The sequence below is a fragment of the Pleurodeles waltl genome, chromosome 4_2 (assembly GCF_031143425.1).
Source record: "Pleurodeles waltl isolate 20211129_DDA chromosome 4_2, aPleWal1.hap1.20221129, whole genome shotgun sequence".
Lineage (NCBI taxonomy): Eukaryota > Metazoa > Chordata > Amphibia > Caudata > Salamandridae > Pleurodeles > Pleurodeles waltl.
Window position 1 is genome coordinate 342,206,151 of NC_090443.1, and position 26,496 is coordinate 342,232,646.

At 45.9% G+C, this 26,496-nt stretch overlaps 1 protein-coding gene across 3 annotated transcripts in view; it reads left to right on the forward strand.

Annotated features, from left to right (window-relative positions):
* The window catches only part of MICALL1 (MICAL like 1), a 242,969-nt gene extending 217,622 nt beyond the window's left edge, over nucleotides 1–25,347 (forward strand). For all 3 annotated transcript variants that reach the window (XM_069231399.1, XM_069231400.1, XM_069231398.1), the window contains one exon: nucleotides 21,635–25,347. In XM_069231399.1, the coding sequence (XP_069087500.1) occupies nucleotides 21,635–21,759 (125 nt within the window). In that variant the 3' untranslated portion in view covers nucleotides 21,760–25,347. The remainder of the gene's footprint in view (nucleotides 1–21,634) is intronic.
* The last annotated feature ends 1,149 nt before the right edge of the window (nucleotides 25,348–26,496 follow it).

The window sequence follows — 26,496 nt, forward strand, 5'->3', positions numbered from 1 at the left end:
ATGGCATGTTACCTTACCTCCTCCATCTATCAAAATCAGGTTTGCAGTTTTCATTGATAAAGGTACATCTTGCAGCTATTACTGTTTATCGGAAATCACCTTCTCAGCCATTATTTTTTTGAATGCCTGTTGTAAAAGATTTCTTAGAGGGCACAAGAAAAGTTTTCCCTCATGTTTGCTCACTCTCTGCCCCCTGGGAGCTAAATGTAGTACTTCTAAAACTCATGGGTCTACCCTTTGAGCCTATACATAAGTCCTCTGTACAACATCTTACCTCAGCTCGTAGAGTAAGCGAAATTCAGGCTCTCTGTGTAAAAGAGCCTTACACAGTGTTCCATGGTAATAGGGTGTTAATGAGAACCCATCCTAGTTTACTTCCCAAGGTGGTTTCTGATTTCCATATTAACCAGACTTTCTCGCTCCCTACATTTTTCCTCAAACCATCCACGCCAGCAGAAAGAGGTCTGTACTCTTGAGATCTAAAAAGAGTTCTAAAGTTTTATTTGGATAAAACAAAAGACATTAGATAGGTGGATCATTTATTTGTGAACTATTGTCCAAAGAGTGCAGGCAAACTATCTCCACATGGATAGTTTCCTGCATTGTATTTACCTACCAGTTAGCTGATAAGCAATTGACTGCCAAACCTAAAGCCCACTCTACCAGGGGTAAGGCAGCAACAATAGCTCTTCTGAAAAATGTCCCATCTCCGAAATCAGCAACACACTCCTGTCTCGATTCAGATACTAGAGCAGACACCCAAGTGGGAGAGGCCTCATTGCGAAACTTCTTTAAATAAAAAGGTCAACTGCTGTGGCTTACTCTAGCTTCGTCCACAGGGGTATGGGATGGGCTTGCTATTCTATTCAGTGCTTATGACTATTGATGAGGATCCCCTGGAAAAGAAGGATAAGTTACTTACCTGTAATCCTAGTTCTCTTCCAGGTGAATACTCATCAAAGTCATAAGCAATCCTCCCACCTCCCTGGATGAACCTTTCATACATCAGTTCATTCTTAGTGGTGTTTGTGTTCTTCACATCACCTTAAAAGGTACTGACCTAACTGTCACCTCTCTCTGACCTCTGAGGCATGGTGATATACTGGAGGTCCTTGAGATCTTTAAGGCATGGTGCCATTTATTTTATTTACCATGTTAATCTGAATGCACCCTATTGGCTAAAAATGACAGTTTTTATTACAGTTTTCTCCTCTCTTCAAATAAACATAGTATAGCACTCTACGTCTCCTATTTTCTGATTTACAAAAATTCTGGGGTCCTTTTTGATAGTTATTAACCCCTTCGCTGCCAGGCCTTTTCCCCCTCCTGTGCCGGGCCTTTTTTTGCCTATTTGGGGCAGTTCGCGCTTAGGCCCTCATAACTTTTTGTCCACATAAGCTAACCAAGCCAAATTTGCGTCCTTTTTTTCCAACATCCTAGGGATTCTAGAGGTACCCAGACTTTGTGGGTTCCCTTGAAGGAGGCCAAGAAATTGGCCAAAATACAGTGAAAATTTCGTTTTTTTCAAAAAAATTGGAAAAAGTGGCTGCAGAAGAAGGCTTGTGGTTTTTCCCCTGAAAATGGCATCAACAAAGGGTTTGCGGTGCTAAACTCAGCAGCTTCCCAGCTTTCAGGAACAGGCAGACTTGAATCAGAAAACCCAATTTTTCAACACAATTTTGGCATTTTACTGGGGCATACCCCATTTGTGCAATTTTTTGTGCTTTCAGCCTCCTTCCAGTCAGTGACAGGAATGGTCATGAAACCAATGCTGGATCCCAGAAACCTAAACATTTCTGAAAAGTAGACAAAATTCTGAATTCAGCAAGGGGTCATTTGTGTAGATCCTACAAGGGTTTCCTACAGAAAATAACAGCTGAAAAAGAAAAATATTGAAATTGAGGTGAAAAAACCATCAATTTTTCTCTACGTTTTACTCTGTAACTTTTCCCTGCAATGTCAGATTATCGAAAGCAATATACCGTTACGTCTGCTGGACTCCTCTGGTTGCGGGGATATATAGGGTTTGTAGGTTCATCAAGAACCCGAGGAACCCAGAGCCAATAAATGAGCTGCACCCTGCAGTGCGTTTTCATTCTATACCGGGTATACAGCAATTCATTTGCTGAAATATAAGGAGTAAAAAATTGCTATCAAGAAAACCTTTGCATTTCCAAAAAGGGCACAAGATAAGGTGTTGAGGAGCAGTGGTTATTTGCACATCTCTGAATTCCGGGGTGACCATAGTAGCACGTGAATTACAGGGAATTTCTCAAATAGATGTCTTTTTTACACACACTCCTATATTTGGAAGGAAAAAATGTAGAGAAAGACAAGGGGCAATAGTACTTGTTTTGCTAATCTATGTTCCCCCAAGTCTCCCGATAAAAATGGTACCTCACTTGTGTGGGTAGGCCTAGCACCCGCGACAGGATATGCCCCAAAACACAACGTGGACACATCACAGAAAACAGAGCTGTTTTTAGCAAAGTGACTACCTGTAGATTTTGGCCTCTAGCTCAGCCGCCACCTAGGGAAACCTACCAAACCTGTGCATTTCTGAAAACTAGAGACCAAGGGGAATCCAAGGAGGGGTGACTTGCGGGGCTCGGACCAGGTTCTGTTACCCAGAATCCTTTGCAAATCTCAAAATTTGGCTAAAAAAACACATGTTCCTCACATTTCTGTGGCAGAAAGTTCTGGAATCTGAGAGGAGCCACAAATTTCCTTCCACCCAGCGTTCCCCCACGTCTCCCGATAAAAATGATACCTCACTTGTGTGGGTAGGCCTAGCGCCCGCGACAGGATATGCCCCAAAACACAACGTGGACATATCACAGAAAACAGAGCTGTTTTTAGCAAAGTGACTACCTGTAGATTTTGGCCTCTAGCTCAGCCGCCACCTAGGGAAACCTACCAAACCTGTGCATTTCTGAAAACTAGAGACCTAGGGGAATCCAAGGAGGGGTGACTTGCGGGGCTCGGACCAGGTTCTGTTACCCAGAATCCTTTGCAAATCTCAAAATTTGGCTAAAAAAACACATGTTCCTCACATTTCTGTGGCAGAAAGTTCTGGAATCTGAGAGGAGCCACAAATTTCCTTCTACCCAGCGTTCCCCCACGTCTCCCGATAAAAATGATACCTCACTTGTGTGGGTAGGCCTAGCGCCCGCGACAGGATATGCCCCAAAACACAACGTGGACATATCACAGAAAACAGAGCTGTTTTTAGCAAAGTGACTACCTGTAGATTTTGGCCTCTAGCTCAGCCGGCACCTAGGGAAACCTACCAAACCTGTGCATTTCTGAAAACTAGAGACCTAGGGGAATCCAAGGAGGGGTGACTTGTGTGGCTCGGACCAGGTTCTGTTACCCAGAATCCTTTGCAAACCTCAAAATTTGGCTAAAAAAACACATGTTCCTCACATTTCTGTGGCAGAAAGTTCTGGAATCTGAGAGGAGCCACAAATTTCCTTCCACCCAGCGTTCCCCCACGTCTCCCGATCAAAATGATACCTCACTTGTGTGGGTAGGCCTAGCGCCCGCGACAGGATATGCCCCAAAACACAACGTGGACATATCACAGAAAACAGAGCTGTTTTTAGCAAAGTGACTACCTGTAGATTTTGGCCTCTAGCTCAGCCGCCACCTAGGGAAACCTACCAAACCTGTGCATTTCTGAAAACTAGAGACCTAGGGGAATCCAAGGAGGGGTGACTTGCGGGGCTCGGACCAGGTTCTGTTACCCAGAATCCTTTGCAAACCTCAAAATTTGGCTAAAAAAACACATGTTCCTCACATTTCTGTGGCAGAAAGTTCTGGAATCTGAGAGGAGCCACAAATTTCCTTCCACCCAGCGTTCCCCCACGTCTCCCGATAAAAATGATACCTCACTTGTGTGGGTAGGCCTAGCGCCCGCGACAGGATATGCCCCCAAACACAACGTGGACATATCACAGAAAACAGAGCTGTTTTTAGCAAAGTGACTACCTGTAGATTTTGGCCTCTAGCTCAGCCGCCACCTAGGGAAACCTACCAAACCTGTGCAATTCTGAAAACTAGAGACCTAGGGGAATCCAAGGAGGGGTGACTTGCGGGGCTCGGACCAGGTTCTGTTACCCAGAATCCTTTGCAAATCTCAAAATTTGGCTAAAAAAACACATGTTCCTCACATTTCTGTGGCAGAAAGTTCTGGAATCTGAGAGGAGCCACAAATTTCCTTCCACCCAGCGTTCCCCCACGTCTCCCGATAAAAATGATACCTCACTTGTGTGGGTAGGCCTAGCGCCCGCGACAGGATATGCCCCAAAACACAACGTGGACATATCACAGAAAACAGAGCTGTTTTTAGCAAAGTGACTACCTGTAGATTTTGGCCTCTAGCTCAGCCGCCACCTAGGGAAACCTATCAAACCTGTGCATTTCTGAAAACTAGAGACCTAGGGGAATCCAAGGAGGGGTGACTTGCGGGGCTCGGACCAGGTTCTGTTACCCAGAATCCTTTGCAAACCTCAAAATTTGGCTAAAAAAACACATGTTCCTCACATTTCTGTGGCAGAAAGTTCTGGAATCTGAGAGGAGCCACAAATTTCCTTCCACCCAGCGTTCCCCCACGTCTCCCGATAAAAATGATACCTCACTTGTGTGGGTAGGCCTAGCGCCCGCGACAGGATATGCCCCCAAACACAACGTGGACATATCACAGAAAACAGAGCTGTTTTTAGCAAAGTGACTACCTGTAGATTTTGGCCTCTAGCTCAGCCGCCACCTAGGGAAACCTACCAAACCTGTGCATTTCTGAAAACTAGAGACCTAGGGGAATCCAAGGAGGGGTGACTTGCGGGGCTCGGACCAGGTTCTGTTACCCAGAATCCTTTGCAAATCTCAAAATTTGGCTAAAAAAACACATGTTCCTCACATTTCTGTGGCAGAAAGTTCTGGAATCTGAGAGGAGCCACAAATTTCCTTCCACCCAGCGTTCCCCCACGTCTCCCGATAAAAATGATACCTCACTTGTGTGGGTAGGCCTAGCGCCCGCGACAGGATATGCCCCAAAACACAACGTGGACATATCACAGAAAACAGAGCTGTTTTTAGCAAAGTGACTACCTGTAGATTTTGGCCTCTAGCTCAGCCGCCACCTAGGGAAACCTACCAAATCTGTGCATTTCTGAAAACTAGAGACCTAGGGGAATCCAAGGAGGGGTGACTTGCGGGGCTCGGACCAGGTTCTGTTACCCAGAATCCTTTGCAAACCTCAAAATTTGGCTAAAAAAACACATGTTCCTCACATTTCTGTGGCAGAAAGTTCTGGAATCTGAGAGGAGCCACAAATTTCCTTCCACCCAGCGTTCCCCCACATCTCCCGATAAAAATGATACCTCACTTGTGTGGGTAGGCCTAGCGCCCGCGACAGGATATGCCCCCAAACACAACGTGGACATATCACAGAAAACAGAGCTGTTTTTAGCAAAGTGACTACCTGTAGATTTTGGCCTCTAGCTCAGCCGCCACCTAGGGAAACCTACCAAACCTGTGCATTTCTGAAAACTAGAGACCTAGGGGAATCCAAGGAGGGGTGACTTGTGTGGCTCGGACCAGGTTCTGTTACCCAGAATCCTTTGCAAACCTCAAAATTTGGCTAAAAAAACACATGTTCCTCACATTTCTGTGGCAGAAAGTTCTGGAATCTGAGAGGAGGCACAAATTTCCTTCCACCCAGCGTTCCCCCACGTCTCCCGATCAAAATGATACCTCACTTGTGTGGGTAGGCCTAGCGCCCGCGACAGGATATGCCCCAAAACACAACGTGGACATATCACAGAAAACAGAGCTGTTTTTAGCAAAGTGACTACCTGTAGATTTTGGCCTCTAGCTCAGCCGCCACCTAGGGAAACCTACCAAACCTGTGCATTTCTGAAAACTAGAGACCTAGGGGAATCCAAGGAGGGGTGACTTGCGGGGCTCGGACCAGGTTCTGTTACCCAGAATCCTTTGCAAACCTCAAAATTTGGCTAAAAAAACACATGTCCCTCACATTTCTGTGGCAGAAAGTTCTGGAATCTGAGAGGAGCTACAAATTTCCTTCCACCCAGCGTTCCCCCAAGTCTCCCGATAAAAATGATACCTCACTTGCGTGGGTAGGCCTAGCGCCGGCGACAGGAAACACCCCAAAGCGCAACGTGGACACATCCTAAATGTTGGAAAAAAACAGAGGTGTTTTTTGCGAAGTGCCTACCTGTAGATTTTGGCCTCTAGCTCAGCCGGCACCTAGGGAAACCTACCAAACCTGTGCATTTCTGAAAACTAGAGACCTAGGGGAATCCAAGGAGGGGTGACTTGCGGGGCTCGGACCAGGTTCTGTTACCCAGAATCCTTTGCAAACCTCAAAATTTGGCTAAAAATACACATGTTACTCACATTTCTGTGGCAGAAAGTTCTGGAATCTGAGAGGAGCCACAAATTTCCTTCTACCCAGCGTTCCCCCAAGTCTCCCGATAAAAATGATACCTCACTTGTGTGGGTAGGACTAGCGCCCACGAAAGGAAAGGGCCCAAAACACAACGTGGACACATCACATTTTTTTATAAAAAGCAGTGCCTACCTGTGGATTTTGGCCTGTAGCTCAGCCGACACCTGAGGAAACCTAGCAAACCAGTGCATTTTTGAAAACTAGAAACCCAGGGGAATCCAAGATGGGGTGACTTGCGGGGCTCTGACCAGGTTATGTTACCCAGAATCCTTTGCAAACCTCCAAATTTGGCCCAAAAAACACTTTTTCCTCTCATTTCGGTGACAGAAAGTTCTGGAATCTGAGAGGAGCCACAAATTTCCTTCCACCCAGCGTTCCCCTATGTCTCTCGATAAAAATGGTACATCACTTCTGTGGGTAGGCCTTGCGCCCACAAAAGGAAATGGCCCAAAACACAACGTGGACACAACATATTTTTTCACAGAAAACAGAGGTGTTTTTTGCAAGGTGCCTACCTGTGGTGTTTGGCCTGTAGCTCAGCCGGCCCCAGGGGGGGGGGGACAGAAATGCCCTAAAATAAATTTGCCCCCCAACCCCCACCCTCCCCCGCCGGGAGCGACCCTTGCCTACGGGGTCGCTCCCCCTGCGTGACATTGGCCCCAAAAAACAAATCCCCGGTGCCTAGTGGTTTCTGCCCCCTTGGGGGCAGGTTGACCTAAACTCAGCCAATCTGCCCCCAAGGGGGGCAGAAATGGCCTAAATACAATTTGTCCCCGAGGGGAGCGACTTTTGCCTGATGGGTCGCTCCCCATCTCTAAAAAAAAAAAACAAAGAAAAAAAAAAAGAAAAAAAAGAAAAATTCCCCTGGCGCCTAGAGGTTTCTGCCCCCCCCCCCCCCCCGGGGGCAGATCGGCCTAATAATAGGCCGATCTGCCCCCCGGGGGGGGGGCAGAAATGGCCTAAAATAAATTTGCCCCCCCAACACCCACCCCCCCCCCCCCGGGAGCGACCCTTGCCTACGGGGTCGCTCCCCCTGCGTGACATTGGCGCCAAAAAACAAATCCCCGGTGCCTAGTGGTTTCTGCCCCCTTGGGGGCAGGTTGACCTAAACTCAGCCAATCTGCCCCCAAGGGGGGCAGAAATGGCCTAAATACAATTTGTCCCCCAGGGGAGCGACTTTTGCCTGATGGGTCGCTCCCCATCTCTCTAAAAAAAAACAAATAAAAAAAAAAAGAAAAAAAAGAAAAATTCCCCTGGCGCCTAGAGGTTTCTGCCCCCCGGGGGGGCAGAAATGGCCTAAAATAAATTTGCCCCCCCCAACACCCACCCCCCCCCCCGGGAGCGACCCTTGCCTACGGGGTCGCTCCCCCTGCGTGACATTGGCGCCAAAAAACAAATCCCCGGTGCCTAGTGGTTTCTGCCCCCTTGGGGGCAGATTGACCTAAAATTGGCCAATCTGCCCCCAGGGGGGCAGAAATGGTCTAAATACAATTTGCCCCCCCCCAGGGGAGCGACCCTTGCCTGATGGGTCGCTCCCCATCTCTAAAAAAAGAAACAACAAAAAAAAAACACAAAAAACAAATTGCCCTGGCGCCTAGAGTGTTCTGCCCCCCCCCCCCGGGGGCAGTTCGGCCTAATAATAGGCCGATCTGTCCCCCGGGGGGGCAGAAATGGCCTAAAATAAATTTGCCCCCCCACCCCCCCCCCGGGAGCGACCCTTGCCTACGGGGTCGCTCCCCCTGCGTGACATTGGCGCCAAAAAACAAATCCCCGGTGCCTAGTGGTTTCTGCCCCCTTGGGGGCAGATTGACCTAAAATTGGCCAATCTGCCCCCAGGGGGGCAGAAATGGTCTAAATACAATTTGCCCCCCCAGGGGAGCGACCCTTGCCTGATGGGTCGCTCCCCATCTCTAAAAAAAGAAACAACAACAAAAAAAAAAAAAAAAAAAAATTGCCCTGGCGCCTAGAGTGTTCTGCCCCCCCCCCCCGGGGGCAGTTCGGCCTAATAATAGGCCGATCTGTCCCCCGGGGGGGCAGAAATGGCCTAAAATAAATTTGCCCCCCACCCCCCCCCCCGTAGCCACCCTTGCCTACGGGGTCGCTCCCCCTGCGTGACATTGGCGCCAAAAAACAAATCCCCGGTGCCTAGTGGTTTCTGCCCCCTTGGGGGCAGATTGACCTAAAATTGGCCAATCTGCCCCCAGGGGGGCAGAAATGGTCTAAATACAATTTGCCCCCCCAGGGGAGCGACCCTTGCCTGATGGGTCGCTCCCCATCTCTAAAAAAAGAAACAACAAAAAAAAAAACACAAAAAAAAAATTGCCCTGGCGCCTAGAGTGTTCTGCCCCCCCCCCCCCCCCCCGGGGGCAGTTCGGCCTAATAATAGGCCGATCTGTCCCCCGGGGGGCAGAAATGGCCTAAAATAAATTTGCCCCCCCAACCCCCCCCCCCCCCCCCCCCCCCGGGAGCGACCCTTGCCTACGGGGTCGCTCCCCCTGCGTGACATTGGCGCCAAAAAACAAATCCCCGGTGCCTAGTGGTTTCTGCCCCCTTGGGGGCAGATTGACCTAAAATTGGCCAATCTGCCCCCAGGGGGGCAGAAATGGTCTAAATACAATTTGCCCCCCCAGGGGAGCAACCCTTGCCTGATGGGTCGCTCCCCATCTCTAAAAAAATAAAAAAGAACAAAAAAAAAAAACAAAAAAAAAATTTACCCTGGCGCCTAGAGGTTTCTTCCCCCCCTGGGGGCAGATCGGCCTAATAATAGGCTGATCTGCCCCCAGGGGGGGCAGAAAAGGCCTTCCCAAAAAATTGCCCCCCCTGGGAGCGACCCTTGCCAAAGGGGTCGCTTTGTTGCGTGACATTCGCGCGCAAAAAAAAACTCCCTGGTGTCTAATGGTTTCTGCCCCCCTTGGGGGCAGATTGGCCTTATCAAATAGGCCAATTTGCCCCCAAGGGGGGCAGAAATGGCCTAAATATATATTGCCCCGTAGGGGAGCGACCCTTGCCTAAGGGATCGCTCCCCACCTAAAAAAAAAGAATTCATCACAAAAAAAAAAAAAAAAAAAAATGGTCCCTGGTGCCTAGAGGTTTCTGCCCCCCCTGGGGGCAGATCGGCCTAATAATAGGCCAATCTGCCCCCAGGGGGGGCAGAAAAGGCCTTCCTAAAAAAATGCCCCCCTGGGAGCGACCCTTGCCCAAGGGGTCGCTCCCTTTTGCCAATTTCAAGAAGAAAAAAAAAATCCCTGGTGTCTAGTGGGGTTTCAAAAGCCGGATTGCAAGCAATCCGGCTTTTGAAACCTGTGAGAGACTTCAAAGGGAAGGAAATACATTTCCTTCCCTTTGAAGCCTCTCGGGGCCTCCCCCATGGGATTGAAAAAGAAATGCAAAAGCATTTCTTTTTCAATCGCGCTGGAAGCTCTGCTTCCAGCGCGATGGGGGAGACCCTGTGACTAATCAGCGCGCACTCGCGCGCTGACGTCACAGGGGGGGTTGGGGGGGTCGGGGGTGGGAGGGGAAGGGCTTCCCCTTCCATCCCTGACTTGGGGGGTGGGGGGGAACCCCACAGAGGGAGCGAGAGCGCTCCCTCTGGGCTCTGTGCACAGGACGTAATGGTTACGTCCTGGGCACAGCAGCACTGTGCCTCAGGACGTAACCATTACGTCCTGGGCACAGAAGGGGTTAAAGGAAAACAACAAAAATTAGACATGTTTTTACCCTTTTAATGTAGGCTGCTTGTATGTCTTTTATCATGTCTATGCTTTTAAAATTATAGAGACAATTTTATGTGCTACATATACATTGTGTGTATATGTGTGTATATATATATATATATATATGTTTGATGGCATCTGTCGCTGTAGATACGCATGTTTTGCAATAGCTCGCCATCTGGTGTTGGGCCGGAGTGTTACAAGTTGTTTTTCTTCAAAGAAGTCTTTCGAGTCACGGGACCGAGTGACTCCTCCTTTTGTCTCCATTGCGCATGGGCGTCGACTCCATCTTAGATTGTTTTTTTTTCCGCCATCGGGTTCGGACGTGTTCCTGTCGCTCCGAGTTTCGGAACGGAAAAATAGCTAAATTTCAGAAGATTTTCGTCGGTATTGTTGCGTTCGGGGTCGGCGTAGTTAGATTCAACACCGCGTCTGAGATCAAAGAGCTCCGGTGCCCTTCGGGGTAATTTTTTCGATCCCCCGTCGGGGCCTGGTCGGCCCGACCGCGTGCAGAAGAACGCCGATGGAACGGACCCCGTTCCGTTTCTGTCCCAAATGCCACAATAAATACCCCTATACAGACCAACACTTGGTCTGCAACCTGTGCCTGTCACCTGAGCACAGCGAAGACACCTGCGAGGCCTGTCGTGCGTTCCGGTCCCGAAAAACTCTCCGAGACCGTCGAGCCAGAAGACTTCAGATGGCGTCCGCGCCGACAGCCCACCGGGAGTTCGAGGAACAAGAAGAGGAGGGATCCTTTTCGATCCAAGAATCGGACTCCGAAGGATTCGACGATACACAAACCGTGAGTAGGACGTCGAAAACCACTCAAAAGAAGATTTACAAGGCCCAGGGGACGCCACTGCCATCAGGCCATGGCTCGACCCATAAATTCGGTGACCGACCGCCGGCACCGAAAAAGGGCCCAAACAGTGCCGAGATCGTCCGACTCCGGTCGAGACACCGGTACGCAGCCTTCTCGGGACCGAGAAAGTGCTGGAGACAAGCATCGACACCGAGATACCGGTGTAGACACGGCTCGACGCCGAGACAGCGGCACCGAAGAAGATCAACCCTGAGAGGTTTCGGCCCCGAAAAAGAAAAAAGTCACCTCAGTGCCGAAAAAAGATGCAGACAGGGTTTCGGTGCCGAAACAAACTGCAACCGACCCAGTTTCAGGCTCTTATACAGAAGAGCACTCGCTAACCTCCCAAATGCAAAAGCATAGGTTTGAGGAAGAACTACACTCAACGGATGTAGACCATACGCAAAAGCGTATTTTCATATAGCAGGGGACAGGAAAAATAAGCACCCTTCCCCCTATTAGAAGAAAGAGAAGATTGGAGTTCCAAACTGAACAAACACCACAAACAAAAGTGGTGAAAAAAGTTATCCCACCACCCTCTCCTCCACCTGTGATTAACGTCTCACCAGCACAAACTCCATCACATTCCCCAGCTCACACCACCATGAGCCAGGGTGACCAAGATCAAGACGCATGGGACTTATACGACGCCCCAGTGTCAGATAACAGTCCGGAGGCATACCCTACGAAGCCATCTCCACCAGAGGACAGCACTGCGTATTCTCAAGTGGTGGCTAGAGCAGCACAATTTCACAATGTAAGCCTCCACTCAGAACAGGTCGAGGATGACTTTTTATTCAACACACTCTCCTCCACCCACAGCTCCTACCAAAGCCTGCCTATGCTCCCTGGTATGCTCCGGCACACAAAAGAGATCTTTAAGGAGCTGGTCAAAAGTAGGGCAATCACACCAAGAGTGGAAAAAAAGTATAAGGCGCCTCCTACAGACCCGGCTTTCATCACTACACAGCTGCCACCAGACTCTGTCGTTGTAGGAGCAGCTAGGAAAAGGGCCAACTCCCACACATCTAGAGATGCACCACCCCCAGATAAAGAAAGCCGCAAGTTCGATGCAGCTGGTAAAAGAGTCGCAGCACAAGCTGCAAACCAGTGGCGCATCGCTAACTCCCAGGCACTACTTGCGCGCTATGACAGAGCCCATTGGGATGAGATGCAACATCTTATTGACCATCTGCCCAAGGACCTACAAAATAGGGCAAAACAAGTGGTTGAGGAGGGACAGACCATTTCCAACAACCAAATCCGCTCCTCCATGGACGCTGCAGATACAGCTGCACGGACAATTAATACATCTGTAACTATCAGAAGGCATGCATGGCTCCGAATGTCTGGATTTAAACCAGAGATTCAGCAAGCAGTTCTCAATATGCCTTTTAACGAAAGAGAACTGTTCGGTCCAGAAGTGGACACAGCGATTGAGAAACTCAAAAAAGACACGGACACTGCTAAAGCCATGGGCGCACTCTACTCCCCGCAGAGCAGAGGGAATTATAGCACATTCCGTAAAACACCCTTTAGAGGGGGGTTTCGGGGTCAAAGCACACAAACCAGCACCTCACAGGCAACACCGTCCAGTTACCAGGGACAGTACAGAGGAGGTTTTCGGGGACAATATAGAGGAGGGCAATTCCCTAGGAATAGAGGAAAATTTCAAAGCCCCAAAACCCCTACTACTAAGCAGTGACTCACATGTCACTCACCCCCTCCACGCAACACCAGTGGGGGGAAGAATAAGTCATTATTACAAAGCATGGGAGGAAATCACTACAGACACTTGGGTTCTAGCAATTATCCAACATGGTTATTGCATAGAATTTCTACAATTCCCTCCAAACATACCACCAAAAGCACAAAATTTGACAAAACATCATTCCAATCTCCTGGAGATAGAAGTGCAGGCACTATTGCAAAAGAATGCAATCGAATTAGTGCCAAACACACAAATAAACACAGGAGTTTACTCACTGTACTTTCTGATACCAAAGAAGGACAAAACACTGAGACCAATCCTAGACCTCAGAATAGTGAACACATTCATCAAATCAGACCACTTTCACATGGTCACACTACAAGAAGTATTACCATTGCTAAAACTACACGACTACATGTCAACTTTAGACCTCAAGGACGCGTATTTCCATATACCAATACACCCATCGCACAGGAAATACCTAAGGTTTGTATTCAAAGGAATACATTACCAATTCAAGGTACTGCCTTTCGGATTAACAACCGCACCAAGAGTCTTTACCAAATGTCTAGCGGTAGTCGCTGCACACATCAGAAGGCAGCAAATACATGTGTTCCCATATCTAGACGACTGGCTAATCAAGGCCCATTCGTTAATAGAGTGCTCAAATCACACAAATCAGATCATACAAACCCTCTTCAAACTAGGGTTCACCGTCAACTTCACGAAATCCAACATTCTGCCGTGCAAGGTACAACAATACCTAGGAGCCATAATAGACACAACAAAAGGAGTAGCCACTCCAAGTCCCCAAAGAATTCAAAATTTCAACACCATCATACAACGCATGTATCCAACACAAAAGATACAAGCAAAGATGATATTACAACTCCTAGGCATGATGTCTTCATGCATAGCCATTGTCCCAAACGCAAGACTGCACATGAGGCCCTTACAACAGTGCCTAGCATCACAGTGGTCTCAAGCACAGGGTCATCTTCTAGATCTGGTGTTAATAGACCGCCAAACTTACCTCTCGCTTCTGTGGTGGAACAACATAAATTTAAACAAGGGGCGGCCTTTCCAAGACCCAGTGCCACAATACGTAATAACAACAGATGCTTCCATGACAGGGTGGGGAGCACACCTCGATCAACACAGCATACAAGGACAATGGAACGTACATCAAACAAAACTGCATATAAATCACCTAGAACTACTAGCAGTTTTTCAAGCACTAAAAGCTTTCCAACCAATAATAGTTCACAAATACATTCTCGTCAAGACAGACAACATGACAACAATGTATTATCTAAACAAGCAAGGGGGGACACACTCCACGCAGTTAAGCCTGCTAGCACAAAAAATTTGGCGTTGGGCAATTCACAACCAAATTCGCCTAATAGCACAATTTATACCAGGGATCCAAAATCAACTCGCAGACAACCTCTCTCGAGATCACCAACAGGTCCACGAATGGGAAATTCACCCCCAAATTCTGAACACCTATTTCAAACTCTGGGGAACACCTCAAATAGACTTGTTTGCGACGAAGGAGAACGCAAAATGCCAAAACTTCGCATCCAGATACCCACACAAACAGTCCCTAGGCAATGCCCTATGGATGAACTGGTCAGGGATATTTGCTTACGCTTTTCCTCCTCTCCCTCTCCTTCCTTACCTGGTAAACAAACTCAGTCAAAACAAACTCAAACTCATATTGATAGCACCAACTTGGGCAAGGCAACCCTGGTACACAACGCTGCTAGACCTATCAGTAGTACCCTACATCAAATTGCCCAACAGGCCAGATCTGTTGACACAACACAACCAAAAGATCAGACACCCAGATCCAGCATCGCTGAATCTAGCAATCTGGCTCCTGAGATCCTAGAATTCGGGCACTTACAACTTACCCAAGAATGTATGGAAGTCATAAAGCAAGCCAGAAGGCCATCCACCAGGCACTGCTATGCAAGTAAATGGAAGAGGTTTGTTTGCTACTGCCATATTAATCAAATACAACCTTTACACACAACTCCAGAACATGTAGTGGGCTACTTGCTTCACTTACAAAAATCTAACCTGGCTTTCTCTTCCATTAAAATACACCTTGCAGCAATATCTGCATACCTGCAGACTACCTATTCAACTTCCCTATATAAGATACCAGTCATTAAAGCATTCATGGAGGGCCTTAGGAGGATTATACCACCAAGAACACCACCTGTTCCTTCATGGAACCTAAATGTTGTCCTAACTAGACTTATGGGTCCACCTTTTGAACCCATGCACTCCTGCGAAATACAGTTCCTAACCTGGAAGGTTGCATTTCTCATCGCCATTACTTCCCTAAGAAGAGTAAGCGAGATTCAGGCGTTTACAATACAAGAACCTTTTATACAACTACACAAGAATAAGGTCGTCCTAAGGACTAATCCTAAATTTTTGCCAAAGGTTATTTCACCATTCCATCTAAATCAAACAGTGGAACTTCCAGTGTTCTTTCCACAGCCAGATACCGTAGCTGAAAGGGCACTACATACATTAGATGTCAAAAGAGCATTAATGTATTACATTGACAGAACAAAGAACATCAGAAAGACTAAACAACTATTTATTGCATTTCAAAAACCTCATGCAGGAAACCCAATATCAAAACAAGGTATAGCCAGATGGATAGTTAAATGCATCCAAATCTGCTACCTTAAAGCTAAACGACAGCTGTCCATTACACCAAGGGCACACTCAACCAGAAAGAAGGGTGCTACCATGGCCTTTCTAGGAAACATCCCAATGCAAGAAATATGTAAGGCAGCCACATGGTCTACGCCTCACACATTCACCAAGCACTACTGTGTAGATGTGTTATCCGCACAACAAGCCACAGTAGGTCAAGCCGTATTAAGAACATTATTTCAAACTACTTCCACTCCTACAGGCTGAGCCACCGCTTTTGGGGAGATAACTGCTTACTAGTCTATGCAAAACATGCGTATCTACAGCGACAGATGCCATCGAACTGAAAATGTCACTTACCCAGTGTTCATCTGTTCGTGGCATCAGTCGCTGTAGATTCGCATGTGCCCACCTGCCTCCCCGGGAGCCTGTAGCAGTTTGGAAGTTAGCTTCAACTATTTGTATATGTATCATCTCAACCTTAAATAGGTACATACTTAGTCACTCCATTGCATGGGCACTATTACTACAATTCAACTCCTACCTCACCCTCTGCGGGGAAAAACAATCGAAGATGGAGTCGACGCCCATGCGCAATGGAGACAAAAGGAGGAGTCACTCGGTCCCGTGACTCGAAAGACTTCTTCGAAGAAAAACAACTTGTAACACTCCGGCCCAACACCAGATGGCGAGCTATTGCAAAACATGCGAATCTACAGCGACTGATGCCACGAACAGATGTACACTGGGTAAGTGACATTTTCAATATAGATATATATATATATATATATATATATATATATATATATATATAGATATATATATATATATATCTATATATATATATATCAAACGTTTCCTTGCCCAATGAAAGGAAAACAGTCAGGACACAACTTTCAAAAAGTTGCAAATATATTTACTGTCACCAGGTTTTTCTTCCCAACGCGTTTCAGCCGTAGTCTTGTTCACGGATGGGGGAGTCAAAGCATTAACCCAAAAAATACCAAAAAACAGACTAACAATAAAGTACAGACTACTCTGTAAGGCGGCCGCCATATTGGAATGTTAACACCTGTTTTTTTGGCAATGTGGTCTCAAAATGAATTTGAACTCTCTAAAATTACCCAAAGAGAATTATAAAAGATAAAATATCCTACATAGGTAATATATGTTAATCTTTTGGCCTAATAGTATTAAATTAGTATCTTATACATTCATGATTTATACATATGTAATATTAGAATACTACCTACATATGCCAATTAAATATAGTTGGTCCCCATATATACAATATGCATAATTCTCCAAGGTTCCAATTTTCTATGCCATTAAACGTATGGCTATTACCGCCCAAGAGTCTATGTTTAAAATCTTATCACCAGACACCCCAATAATGTACAAAACCAATTATCTATATACATCCATATCAGATAGAAGCTCGACTAACATTGTTTCCTTCATTCTTATTATACCCAGATCTAACTGCCCAGATGTATACTCATTTCTTCGCTTGAGTTCAGACCAAGAAGGGGAAGAGTCATAAAATTAATGATATGCTTCGATTCCAATCTTCGTAATGATTTTTGTCTGTCACGCCCACGCGAGTTCGGTCTAATCTGATCACACACAACATAACTGAGCAATTTCTCATTTCCCTGATGCACTTCATGGAAGTGTCGTGCTACAGGATAGTTACGGTCACAATTACGGATAGCTCTTATATGTTCCAACACTGTTTTTTGATTTGTGTATAGTGCTTCCCACATAGATTTTATCACATGGGCATCTTAGACCATATACGCAAAAATCTGTATTACAATCGAAATGTCCCTTGATCTCATTATCAATTTGTCCATTACCTAATCTGACATTCGTGCAGTTGGTGCTATATTTACATGCCTTACACTGTTTACAGCAATAAAATCCCCTCAAGCTTGATCTATCATTGTCCCCCATTGCTGGAGCTGACCACCACATTATGGCTCAGACTGTCCCGTAGTGACCTTCCCTTACGGAAGGTAACCAATGGCATATTACTGACATATGTTGCTAAATGTGGATCTGTCTGTAAAATATGCCAACTCTTCATAAGTATTCGTCTCATATTGAAAGCCTGGTTGGAATAAGTCGTAATAAATCTTATTTTCTCCTCATTTACATTTGATTTTTGTACCTGATATAGTAGATCTGCTCTAGAACAGCTCTCTACTTTTTTTTATAGCTTTTGTAATCACATTATTACTATATCCTCTCTCTCTGAATCTTTCTCACATTATCGTACATTCCTGCTGGTATTTTTCCCAAGTGCTACATATACGCCTGGCTCTCAATAATTCTCCATATGGGATACTTCTAATCAGATTAGGTGGATGAGCACTTCTAGCATTTAATAAGATGATACCTGCTGTTGCCTTTCTTTATAGCCTTGTATTCACAAGATCATTCTCAACACTTAGTTCTACATCTAAAAACTGGAGTAGCGTCTTGCTATGCTGTTCTCTCAATTTAAGATTGTATTCATTTTTATTTAAAGCTGCTACAAAGTTCATTGCTGAGTTCTCATCCCCTCTCCAAATAACAAAAATATTGTCTATATAACGACACCACAGCACAACTCTGTCCTCATAATCGGCTATATTGATGGAAACGTGTTCTTCCCACCCTCCCATGAAGAGATTTGCATAGCTGGGAGCGAAACAGGTGCCCATAGCCGTCCCTTGCATTTGTCTATATATTTGATTATCAAATAGAAAGAAATTGTTAGTAAGACAATACCAAATCATGTCACAAATCATTTCAGTATGCATTAAATATGAGATAGATCTAGCTCTCATATAATGTCTAACCGCCGTTAGACCTAAATTGTGTTGTATACATGTGTAAAGGCTCGTGACATCCAATGTCAAGCAAAAAAATCATCCTCCCATCTCAGGCCATCCATCATCTTCAATAATTGTGTTGTATCTTTCACATAGGAAGGCAAACTTTCCACAAATGGTCTGAGATAATAAAGATTTTTGTGTATATTGTCTAAGATGCGTGAAATCGTCCACTGTGGAAGCGTCGACGGCGGGAGCGTCGACGATGGGAGTGTCACTAGTGGTGAGGCTGTCGACGGTGCCGCCGGCGAAGTCTTGGACGTCTCCGAGGTTCTCGTAGATGAAATCGGCACCTGCATTGAAAATTTTGTTGTCGTTGACACAGATGGTCTCGTCGACGATACAGTGGTGACAGTGGTCATCGACGATGTCGCCGTCGACAGTGGCTTCGATAGGAAAACAGGACATTTTTGTCCCCTTTGTTTTAATGGCTTACAGGGGGAAGCTGGAGCAGATGAAGCTACCTCTGAAGAGGGTTGTTTTTCTTTTTCTCTCTTTTTTGACTCCTTAGACTGATGATGAATTTTGAGGGATTTCCTGCTCTCCTCAGACATTCCCTCTAGAGATCTAGCCCTTTTGTGAGATTTAGGAACAGAGTCACTGTCCTCATCAGATGATGTTTTCCGGGCTTTAGTTTTCTGTAGCCACAGCAACAATCTGCCTTCTCTGTTTCTCAGAGTTTTTGGTGGGAAAGTGTGACAGATTTTGCATTCTTTTGCCTTATGAGTAGGGTGAAGTCAATAGATACAGCTTTTATGTGGATCATCCACATGAACTCTTTTTTCCTATAGGTTTTGCAGGGACGAAAGAGGCCTTTAGAATCAGACGTAATTTGGATGTAAGAGAAAGTCCAAACCTTCTCTGAAGAAATCTGTGGCAAGAACTGAGCAGAGCTCAGGGAGATTCCCTTCACACTCAAAGTGCGGTAAAAATCTGAGGAAGGGAGTTTCTCTTGGGAGTGTTCTAGAGGGTGCTGTCACCTGATTGGTTATGGTTCAAGTTTGGTCCATTTTAAAAAAAAATGACATGGACAGACTAATACATTTAGGCCTGTTTGCATTGTAAACTCTATGGTTATTGTTATGTACTGCTTTATAGGATACCTTTGGACTCCCACTTCGACGATGGGGTAGATTCAAGCATGTGAATCTATGAAAGATACCAATACTGGATAACTGCAGTTACAGGTAAGTAACTAATTTCTTCCACCCCTAAGGTTAGCTGGCTGATGTGAACACGAAATTTCAAAGTTTGCCATCTTAGTGATGGCAGAACTAGGAACTGTGGGACAGGGTTAAGCCCACTTGCCACAGGAAGTGGTCATATAAGGGGTGTAGTGAACCCAGGGGTAAGTAGCCCATTGGCTACTACCCTACACTCTCCTAACCACCCCTAAATTCAGTATTTAGGGGAGCCCCCGGCACCAGGAAATCAGATCCTGCTGACCTGAAGAAGGAAAAGGACACTACAAAGATGCAAAAGCGAGAAGTGAAGGCCAGTGACTGACTCAGCGCCAAACCTGCTTGCCAGCTTCCTTAGAAAATTGTGATAAAGACGTCTCATCCTGAAGCTGCGTGTGCCTCCAAAAGCCTGGGAGGTCTGCCAGCCTTCACCCAAGATCCAGGAACTCCAATGGAGCAGCGAAGCTGCTTCCCTGTATCTTGCAGGTACCCCAAGAGGCACTATGAGGACCCGGACTGCCAAAACCTGATACCGAACAGCACCACTGCACTTGTGCCTCCTAGCCCAAGGTGAAGTGGGCCAACGGTGCCAGTGTGGTCCCCAGACCTTCCAGAGATGAAGTCCATTGTGGGTCTTCCCGCTGCTACCTTCAAGCTGACCCCTGCAGCCTCTTTGTGCAGGCCCATCTTCTACCGCCTCCGGTGACGGAAACTTGACAGTCAACTGCACGTCTTCACCTGGACAGAAGAGAAGAAGACCAGAGGTGACCCTATGTCCACGAGCCTTGTGAGACCTAAGCCCATTTGTTGGTTCGGTCGGACTGGAACCCCAGTCCACGCCTGCAGCTTCTTTCTGCAGGCCCCTTCTACCGCAACTGCCTCTAGTGACAGAAAACCCAACGGTCTTAGATGCCTCTGCACCCGGCCACCCCGTACCAAGGAGAACAGGACCACTGGTGTCCCTATGTCCCCAAGCATTACAAGAACTCAACCTTTCTGTTGGTTTACCCAGACTGGTCCTCCGGTCACCACCTGCAGCATCTTTGTGACCAGACCAATGCCCATTGATTTCCACAGGGCACCCAACGCGTAACTCCTCCCCTGCACCCAGCGGCCCCAGTGCTGCCCGAGGTGACCTGTTAGTATGGCCTAGGACCCTGTCCTGTACTCACCTTAAATCTGGAAGATTGTTCCTGTAAGTTGCTGTGAAGTACCCGTTTGCCGCATATGTTTTCTCTCCCATAAGGTAAACATTGCAGCTCAAGAAAATTGTGCTATCAACTTTCCAAACCTGTGATACTTTTTACTGCAGAACGTACTTACCTGATCATATTGATTCTGGTGCATAAATATATAAAAAAGATACCGGTTATTTTTAGAAATTAGTGTAGATCTTCTTATTTGTCAGTGGGTCTTATTTGTTGACTGTGTGCCTTTGGTAAATGTCTAATACTCCTTTCTGATAAGCCTAAGGCTGCTCGACTAAACTACACTCTAAGATAGCACATTGGGATTGCTAGAGCAAGCCCCTGTCGACTAGTTAGGGAACCCATGGACTCTGTTCACAGTATATCTAATTGTGATATACTATATAAAGAGCCAGCTTCCTACGACGACTCCTTCTCTAGGGTTCCAAGCTGATTCCCACCCCTGGGAAGTGACGGGGGGTGCATTGTAACAATGGGCAGCCTCTCTAGTGTGAAAGTGTATAGTTTATATCCCTGCATGCCTTATTCTTTCGCTGCAGACTACAAGGACACTGTGGCTTTGTAAATGAGTCAATCCCGAGCAAAGTTTCTAATACTGGTCAGGGATGGGTATTTTCAAAATGAGCTGTTTTATTCAAAGTCCTCAGTAAATACTAAGCATGATGATCCAATGCAGCTGCCAGAAGAAACTTGAACCTGTCTTCATGGGCACAGTTGGCACTGCTTGGTTATTGCTTTCTTTATATTGGGAGCTGGAGTCAAACATCCCTGTATTGACAGAAAATCGAGCTAACAAACATCCTTCTCTTGCTGTTAAATGTGTGAGCCAGAGATGTGATATTGAATATGAAATTACTAATGTGAAGTGCCCCCCCTCTTTTTCCTTTTGTATCCAACCATTTCTCTGCTCCTTCCTCTTCCTCCAGATTTCCACAAAGACTCTGAGTCTACAACGACGAAGAAAAAGGGAAAGTTTAAACCACTGAAGGCTCTGAAGATGCTCAGCTCCAAGCCAGACCCAAAACCTAAGTCACCAAAAGACAAGAGCTAAGGACATTTTGGGGAAAACAGAAAGGAGCACGCTGGGAATAGGCTCTAGCAGCCGATGCAGGCCAAAAGCGGTGTGGAGCCTCCTAGACCTCACTGCTAAGTGTTGCCACCATATCGCTAATGCAACTAACTCCTAAATGAGGATAACCTGCCCTTACTTTAAGACCGCTCCTGGATAGAGAGACTTGCAGGGCATGAGGGCAAGGATGGGGATGGTGTCAGCAGCTGTACACAATCCGCAAGGGGAGCATTGGCCTGAAAAGACAAAACCTCCTAGGGGTGGGGTTGGTGTATATTCATTTTTCTGAGCATTCAAAAACTGACGTGCGATGGAAATCCTGACAGTGTTCAATGTGGTGAGGCAAATTTCTTGCTGAGTATGCTGTAAACTAAGTGCAAGGGTTTTTTGAGGACTATTACCCTCTGTAGCTGAAACCCCTCTGTTTTATGTTCTCTGTTGACCTCTTGAATAGTCACTGCCTGGTGAAGGCCAAGGGTGGATTGAGCTGTGCTAACTACTCTCTCGCCTGCTAGGAAGTGACCACCCACTGTGTGCCTTAGCTTCTGTTGAATGAGGCACCAGTGGATAGTTTGTTTAGATGCTTCCCCAGGATTTGGAGCACAGGGCTACCATCCTCTACTTTGCCTAAGAGATCGAGTCGGTGCAGCATTTGGATATGGGACCTTTATGTAAAAAACATATGCCCTGGGTGCAGCTCTGCTGTCTGACCCCAGAGCATGCGTATTTATGTATCCTAAGGGATACCTCTGCTACCTATTTTACTGACTTTTACAAATTGGATACCTTGATATTAAAGATTTTCATCGCTGTTGAATTAACACTGTTACCCAGGCATCTGAAGATCAGACGCTGGTCTAATTCTTCAGTGTGGGAAATCTGGGAGAACAATTCAGAACAGAGTATCACTCTTCCATCCTCAGAGAAATAAAAGTTCAGTCTTTGGATTTCAATTTGTGAAGAATCTGTAAGGGTACAGTTCAGGACGCTTTGTGCTGGTCACACTTCCTGGGGATGGGGCAGATAACTTACAAGCACCTTGGAGGGATGTTTCTTGCAGCGTTGTTATCCAACACTAGCTTTTAACTGCCTCTGCTCAAAGACACAGAACGTTATAGTTTCCAGGTGAAATGTGCTACAGAACGAGAGATAACCCTGTCAGAGGGACAGAAGCAATGATCACGGGGCACAAAGTTTCTGAGTGGCTCACACAGTTCTCCTCAAAAGAGACCAGCTTTCACATGGTCCTGCTGTGTGAGAAGTGTAGGATCAGAAATTATCTATAGTAGATATGTAAGTTTCTAGGACCACAGGGCAGACAGTGCATTAGGGTAGTCCCAACTCCTTTCAGTGTGGTAGAATGTTGGAGAGTGGGTGGTGTTGTAGGTCTAGAAACAGGCACTTGGTTGCTCCACTCAGACGTGATACTCTTGGATTCTGGGGTGGAACATTCTGCAGGACTATGGAAACCATAATCAAAGAGACAAGTTTTAGGTGGTTCGGAGCGGAAAGTGTGCAATAGCAAGCCACAACCACGCTCAAAGAGACAAACTGCTGGAGAGTCCCGGAAGATGCTAGACACAACTCCTCAAACAGCCAGACTGCTTATTTGTTTCATAATCAGATAAAACACTACTCGAACAGCTAAACTGCTGGAAGGTTCTGCAGCACAGGACCAAACAATTACACTGAAGAGCCAGATTGTTATTCTGTCTTGGTTCGGAAGGTGCCACCATGACATAAGCAGGCCTCCTTTAAAAGAGTAAACTGTTATAGTACTACACAACATGAAACACTGCTTAGTGGGAAGCTTCCTCATACAGAGATGAAATACTGTAAAATTCCAGGGAAGATCATACCACTGTACTAAATCCACAGCTAGTCAAAGAGACAGGCTGTTATTGGGTCTCAGGCAATAGGTGGCACCTGAGCAAGAACAGACACACTCAAATAGACGGTTATAGGTGCTCAGGCGTGAGATGCCGCGCAGATTGACAGGACCCCGGGGAGAAAGCACTACAGGACTAAACATACATCTGCTAAAAAGATAGTGTGCCACTGGAGGACAAACAGTCCTGCTCAGAGAGGTAAACTGCTAGTAAGTGCTGGATGGGTTTCAGGGCAGGCAGGGCCTTAAAATTAGGTGCCACCCTACTCTAAGAGTTAGGCTGGTGCTTCCTAGGGCATATGTTTGCTGCATCACCAGACACAACGACTCAGCCAGTCCACTCAGAGATTGTCTGCTATAAAATACAGAGGTGCAAATGAACGACTGCTAGACAGTACTGGGACTGAAGGTGTCACAGGTCAGCCTCAACCATGCTTCAAGAGACAGACTATTCAAGGGTCTTTGATAGAAGGTGCCATGAGACAGGATGCAGTTCTGCTCAAAAGACTGACTGGTATAGAGAAGAAGGGGCCACATCTTTCCTAAAAGTTCAACTGAGCTGCACTAATTGGCTGATCCCTAGCTTTGAAGACTCAATGTGGTATATGTCAGATGAAAGGTTGCCCTGGGGGGGAAGCCAGTTCATCAATTTGCATTTTTCCGTTCTACTTGAGGCAACAAAAAAGCATCAAGACTTGAGGTAATGTTTTGTCTTTACTTGAGGTGGTGGGTTTGTAGAGTTTGCTTAGTGTTATTTATGTTAAGCTTTTTACATTTTTATGGTAGAAGCCAAAGTCGGTCCATTGGAGGATGATCATAGCTGTTGCCAAATACGGACACGTGGTAAGGGATCAGTCTCATTAAAAAGTGGTGGCTCCTCTATACCCAACATTTAAATCCAGACCAGCTAGACATGTCCTGCCACCTTTTATGAAACTGCTGCTTTTTCTCCCAGGAAAGCATCTTCCTCAAAGGCGGCAGTGGAAGGGTATATCAAGGTACATGTGTCCGTGACATGCCTGCATGGCAATGACCCCTTCCAGGACTGTTTGTTCTAAGGGTTTGTGCACGTATATATGTATTGCAAATTGTTTCTTGACTGATACTTGCCTTTTTTTTTTAATATTGAAAGACATTTGCCCCTACCAATGATTGTCTCCATTTTACATTTGTGCCCAATTGTCCTTCGATGCACAGTGTTCTACCTTAAGCATTCCTGTTTTATTTTTTAAAATATATTTCACTTTTGTGTTACACGTACAGACAATGGCCTTTTATTCCCCGATGCCTTTTTGGTTTGAATTCAGACCTGCACTGTTTTTATTTGGAGGGGTCGGTGAGGGTTCCATGTGCCTATTTTTCGATCAAATTTTTAATTGCGACAACAGACGAAAAGGCTGAGCTTTGTCAGGTGATGACGCAAGAGCATCAGAAATGCCTCTCCCAGACCCAATTGTTTTAGGCACAACAAAGGGGTCTTTGGTAAGCCCACATAGGACTTGGACACAGAGAGAAGGGTTACAGACCCTTAGACAGAAACTCTGTTGTGTCACCCTTGTTGGAGAAGCTGATGTTTTCCTGGCTGTGGTCGCTGCCTTTGTACCTTGTTTCTAGGACACTGCACTGGATACAATTACCTGGGACCCATCCCAGGATTTTTGTGAATAAAAGCTGAATTTTAACCCTGTGTCTCTGTCTCTGTCTGTTAACAGTATCTTTAGAGCAGTTGGTTGGTGATCACAGCTGAGAGTGGCATATGAGTTAGATGATATTACAGTAAAAAAAAAAAAACTAGGTCAGAATCCTAAGAACTCTAAAATCCAATCAAGGGTGCCCAAGCTCACCCTAAGAGTGCCGGAAAAGACATCTAGCCATGACAGAGAACACACAGTAAATCACAAAGATTCTATGTTAAAAAATCATGCTATCATGATATTGTAGCAAATATATTGATGGTGTGAAGTTATGAGGATAAATATGCAAATAGATTTACCATTCTTTTTTGGACTGTTTTTATTGTTTTTAATGGCACAAACAGTGCACACAGTACAGTCGTAAAAATAATTAATTTTACCTAAGACACCCCAACCACTCCCATATTGACCCATCATCCCAGCTGTAAGAATTGTTTATCTGTATCTTTCTCCCGGGAGTGTTTTTCTCATCATGGGACTTTGGGGGGTATGAGAGGGGCACTAAGTAGAGACATCACTGCTTGATGAATCATATAATCCTTTGTTGAGTCCTTATGAAGTTCTCAACTTCCCCAGACCTTGATGAATTTCTTTGGGCACCCTCTGCTCTCGTATACCATCCTTTCCACCTCCATATTCGTGTTCATACTCTCTTACCACATGGCTTTTGCTGGTGTTTCTTTCTGACCCTACGTTTTGGTCATGCCTCTTTTTGCGACAATAAAACCCAAAATGCACAACAATAATTGCGTTCTAGGGATGTTTACATCACTCAGAATTCCCAGTATTATCAGATGTGGTGTCCTAAGGATACCTTATATCCATAACAGCCTACAGGCATTGTATCATTCCCTCCAACACACTCCCATCTTGGGCCCATTCCCTAATTGCGTGGAGGACGTGTTCTCCTCTGTGGTGCATCGTAAGTAGTAGGGTTTTGCGTTCCTTCCCATTTTACATATTTTGCTTTAATTATTCTTGGTGCAAGCCAAAACCTTGGCCAGTATTTTGCTTTCAGTGTTCAAGAGTGAAATAGGCTGCTAATAGGCACGGAGGTCTCTGGATTTGTCTTTTTTAGGGATCACAACTGTATTTGCATGGTTAAGATCAGATGAGAACTCCTCTATATCTGTGGCC